This window comes from Hyperoodon ampullatus (assembly GCF_949752795.1).
Source record: "Hyperoodon ampullatus genome assembly, chromosome: 7".
NCBI lineage: Eukaryota > Metazoa > Chordata > Mammalia > Artiodactyla > Ziphiidae > Hyperoodon > Hyperoodon ampullatus.
Genome location: NC_136920.1, coordinates 58,728,050 through 58,733,059, shown reverse-complemented (window position 1 = coordinate 58,733,059; position 5,010 = coordinate 58,728,050). Strand labels below are relative to the sequence as shown.

The 5,010-nt window shown below is 53.8% G+C and overlaps 1 protein-coding gene across 3 annotated transcripts; it reads right to left on the bottom strand.

The window, feature by feature from the left end:
* On the bottom strand, positions 1 to 3,128 carry UCP2 (uncoupling protein 2; the record flags this gene model as incomplete). 3 transcript variants are annotated; one of them, XM_079709510.1, is made up of 6 exons in its annotated part: positions 1 to 397; positions 746 to 926; positions 1,266 to 1,367; positions 1,449 to 1,643; positions 2,635 to 2,845; positions 3,003 to 3,128. In XM_079709510.1, 6 exons carry the CDS (start codon positions 3,126 to 3,128, stop codon positions 283 to 285), a joined length of 930 nt encoding a protein of 309 aa, XP_079565636.1. In that variant the 3' UTR covers positions 1 to 282. The 3 variants fall into 3 exon arrangements, with proteins under 3 accessions (XP_079565636.1, XP_079565637.1, XP_079565638.1); XM_079709511.1 differs by lacking the exon at positions 1,266 to 1,367; XM_079709512.1 differs by lacking the exon at positions 1,449 to 1,643.
* Between the last annotated feature and the right edge of the window lie 1,882 nt (positions 3,129 to 5,010).

Genomic DNA, 5,010 nt, shown 5'->3' with positions numbered 1-5,010 from the left:
GGCAGGAGGCAGGACGAAGAGTCAGGCTGAACTTCTCAAGGGACTGAGGGCTTGAGATGCTGGCTTGTCCAGGCTTCCCACAGTGTCAGCTGGGGTCAACTCCATCAGGACTGTGAGAGGCAACGGGGAGCTGAGGGGTGAAAATGTGGGGAGAGGGAAGGGAGGCGGTGGGAAAGGGAGCAGAGGGAAGGGGTGGGGAGAGAGGGAAGGGAATGAGGGGAGGAGGAAAAGGGAAGCAGGGCCAGGCTGCAGCCAAAGCCAGAGGTGATCGGCAGGGGAGGCTCAAAAGGGAGCATCCTGGGAAGCACAGGTGGCCACGAGGGCCCGTTTTAGCTGCTCGTAGGTGACGAACATCACCACGTTCCAGGAACCCAATCGGAGAAAGGAGGGCATGAACCTAGAGGGGAGAAAACACAGGTCATCTCTTTCACCCTGCTGGGCCCTGGCATCCAATCCAACCCAGATGCTCTGTTCCAAAGGAAGCTGGGAGGGCCCAGGGAATGGAGCTGTGGCCTGTGAGCAAGAGTCCCCTGTAAGTCTCCATTTTAACACCCACAAAGTAGGCATGATAGCAACTCTGAGAGGAAGGAGTTAAGAGGATAAGAATGCCAGGACCAGGATCAGAAATAGTTTGACACGTGGTTGCCACGGCAACCACTCAGTTCTGGATGGTTCTCTCCCACCTGTGTGATAGGTACAGATGGCCAGGAGGCCTAGAATTGGGTGGGGTGGATCAGAGGCTCACCCTTTGTAGAAGGCTTGGGGACCCTCCTTCTGGAGCATGGTGAGGGCACAGTGGCCAGCACTGCGGTACTGGCATGGGGCAGAGTTCATGTATCTCGTCTTGACCACGTCGACAGGGGAGGCGATGATGGTGGTGCAGAAGCCCGCCCCGAAAGCGGAAGTGAAGTGGCAAGGGAGGTCATCTGCCAAGAAGGAGGAGCAGGGGAAGCAGTCAGGACTCCTCACCCCATAATTCCAGAAGGAAAGAGATGATTTAAGTAGCTAAGGTCTCGTGGTTGTAGAGACACAGAGACTGCAGCTGGGACCTCTCCCAGTGTCTCTGAGAGTCACTCTGCCAGTCTAGCCTCAGCGCCTCAACGTGCAGAGTGGAAACTCACCCCAGTTGGCTTCAATTCAGTGAAAGAGAAATTCACTCCATAAGCAAAGGGGAAATGGGATGAAAAGATGTGGTCTCCAGGTATACCCATACTGGCTCCCGGTTTGGGGGAAGGTGAGACCCAGCATCATCTACCCTAACTCACCTGTCATTAGGTTGGCCTTCAGGAGAGTGTCCTTGATGAGGTCGTAGGTCACCAGCTCAGCACAGTTGACAACAGCATTACGAGCGACATTGGGAGAGGTCCCTGCAGAAAGAAAGGGTGCCTATGTGAGACCAAGGAATAGGGGAAGAGGAGGATGGGGAAGGGAAAACACTTGGTACACACCTTTCCAGAGTCCCCGAAACCCCTCCTCTCGGGCAATGGTTTTGTAGGCCTCAATGGTGCTTTGGTACCTCTGGCCACCTCCAGCCCGGGCCTGCGCTTGGAATCGGACCTTTACCACATCGGTTGGCTGGGCCACGGCCACAGCCAAGGCACCTGTGGTGCTGCCTGCCAGGAGGTGGCTCCCGATGCCGGCATCTGTGGGAGAACCATGGGGGTCAGTGGCCAGCTGGGTTTATACTCATTTCCCACCTCTCCTCACCAAAACCACGTCACTGTCATTTCCTGTCTTCACTGTAACCTCTCGGTAATAAGACCCAGACTAGCTCTGCTCTAAGAACTTTTTGCATCATACAGTATATCACTGGGAGTGTCTACTACGTGCTGGGCACTGGGACAGAGTGAGGAGCAGGACAAAATGGGACTTAATGCTTTCGTTCATAAAGCATTTTCATTCACTACATTTTACCTACTCAACAGCCCCGAGAAATCAGAATCTTTTGGGGTTTTTTTTGGCAGCGCTGTGTGGCTTCTGGGGTCTTAGTTCCTGACCAGGGATCAAACCTGGGCCCTGGCAGTGAAAGTCCTAACCACTGGACTGCCAGGGAATTCCCAAGTATCATTTCCATTTGACAAATATGAAAGGCTCCGAGAGAAGTGGCTTTTCTCAAGGACTGGGGTTCATAGGACTTGGGTTCTCATCCCTGATCTACTCCTCCCTGCCATGTGATCTTGGGAAAAGTCAACCTTTTGATCTGGGTTCTCATTTTCCTCACGTGTAAAATGGAGGGTGGGCATGGCATGCTGAGAAGGTGAAATGGAAGAGTGCTGGCCTTGGAGGCACAAGTCCTAAGTGTGTTTTCTTTCTGGTTCCCCATTATGTGCCCTTGGCCAAGTCCCTCCCGCCCGAGCAAGCCTCACCCTCTTCATCTGTAACACGGGGATGATACTACCTGCTCCCGAGGTGGTTGCGAAGGCTGTCATGAGACGATGCCCTACTCAGAGCCTGGCGCAGCCCAGGTGTTCAGGAATCATTAGAAGAATCAGGGACCCTTCTAGTTCTCAGTTCCTCTGATCTGAAATTCCTCCTAGAGGTCTTGGGGCCTAAAGGAACTGTGCAGCTAAAAGAACGAGGATCAACCATCACTGAGAAGAGGCCAAGAGGCCTATGGCCCAGCTCCACACTCACGCTCAGAGCCCTTGGTGTAGAACTGCTTGACAGAGTCGTACAGGCCGATGCGGATGGAGGCGAAGCTCATCTGGCGCTGCAGGCCGGCGACCAGCCCTTTGTAGAGGCTGCGGGGGCCCTCGGTGCGCACCATGGTCAGGATGGTGCCCAGCACCCCGCGGTACTGGGCACTGGCCGCAGCCTGCACTGGCCCCTGCCTTTCTCCTTGGATCTGCAAGGCCAAGGCAGGTGGTTGCCCTCCCCATCTCCTTCCATCCCTATGCTCTTAAATTTATAGCCTCCAAAAACCCCACTGGCCCTTGAGGAGTCTGTGTTTTGGGGAGGGAGCAGACTAGCCACCATCAGAACCCCAGGCTTCATCTCCTCACCTGTAGCCGGACTTTAGCAGTATCCAGGGGAAAGGTGATGAGATCTGCAATGCAGGCAGCTGTGCCAGCCCCCAGGAACTTCACAGTGGCAGTAGGGGGCACATCTGTGGCCTTGAACCCAACCATAATGCCAATTCCTGCTACCTCCCAGGAGATGAAAAAAGAAGGGGGCACCTTCAATCAGCAACAAGACGAGACAGAGGAACTCTGCTGGAATCTAAGCCAAGGAGAGAGAAGGTCCATCAGAAGCCGAAGCTCCAGACCCCCCCTCCTCACTACCCCACCACACTTTCCCTGATAGCACCACCTCCCTAAGCAAGGACCCAGAGCTGCCCCTGGAGGGCAAGTAGGAGTGAGCTCCACAGGCACTCAAACAGGGGCTGGAGAAGCAATTCATTCCTGAGAAGTCCTCCCTTTCACCACAGGGAGTGTCTGGATCACAGCTATCCTAGTGCTACCTCACAGGCACTGGCCCAGCCCTGTGTCTGCTGGGTGCAGAAATTTCACTGATGCCCACATTCCTGATTCTGCAGATCTGTTTAGAGGGCAGACAGAAGTGGGGAAAAGGTTTCAGTTAGACCAAGACCTGACAGGCACAAACCCACAGGCTTATGCCCTGGATGTCTTAAGCAGGAGAGGTTCCTATGGGTGTTGAACTAAGTCTAGAAGAAAAGGAGTGAACAAGACCTATTCAGCTCTTTCAATTCAGTCTCATTCCCTTCCCCACCAGCCCACACACAGCTTGGGCTCTCTAGAGTCACTCTTCCAAGGAGTCTGCTTTGCTGGGCACTGGCTCACTGAGGCGCAGGAGACAATATCTACCCTAGAGGGTGGCTTATTGTCTGGCACAGGGGATGGACAGGTGATTCAAGCTGCATTTGGGGCTTGCAGAACATAGTCTCAAAGTGCAAAGGAGGGAACATCCAACTCCACTGGGAGAGAAGAAAGGGTGGGTAATCAGAAAAGACTTAGAAAAGGTAGCATTTAGCTGGGCCTTGAAGGATACTGAGCAATTCTCAGGGCTGAGAGTAAGTGCATAAGGTGCTGTACCCACCCCCACCCCGGGCTTACTGTGTAATGCAGGGAAAACTATTCCCTCTCTGGCCAGTTTCCTCTCCTATAATATAGAGGGATCCACATCTTCATGAGAGGTGGGGATGCGGAAGTGCAGGTCAGAGCTATAGTGACAAAGGAAACCAAAACCTCCATTTTGTTCTCAGAATTGGAACAACACCTTCCTCCCCCGCCTTGGGAGGAAGTGAGCCCAGCACCCCAGTGGAGGAGGGTGACCTGCTTCTCTCCCCTGAGTTTCTTTCTTTCACTACATAGGAGTGGCTGCTCTGAGCCTCACCTAATTGGCTGCCCCCATTGCTGGGGCCGGGAGGAAAGAGCTGGCCAGCAGAGGAATGATGTGGTGGCAGTCAGTTGTGAACACACAGACCCATGGAAACAAAATGCTCACCAGGCTTCTTCCTCCTGGGCTTCTCATCCCAGGTGGCTGGGCAAACAGGGAAGTCTAAAGGCTACTCACCACTCAGTTCCTGGCCTTATTCATGCTTCCCTGGATCCTGGCCCACATGAGGCTCAGTGAAGATTGGCACTCAAGCAGCAGAAGGGGTTGATGAAGGTGTTCCAGAACCCCCAGCATCCCTGCCCTGACATCCTCGTTCCCCAGGAACTGCTCCACACCTTTCCTCCCCCCTCTGCCTGGCACATTCTATTAGCTCACTTACTTGTCAGTGCAGCCCTGTGAAGTGGCTGCCCTTACTTCCATGTTTCAGAACAGGGAACTTAGTAAGCGTCCTGTCTGCAGGCTCCAAAGCTTATGCTATTTGGTTTGCACTGTGCCCAGCTCATTTCTTTCCTGCTCTTTTCTCAGCCCCAGGCCATTCACGAGGAGGTCCAACACCGAAGTTCTCTCATGACAATGTGACAGTTCTGAGAAGGTTCAGGCAAACAGGATTCCCTTCTCTGGGCATCAGAGACACGATGACATGAGTCAATCATG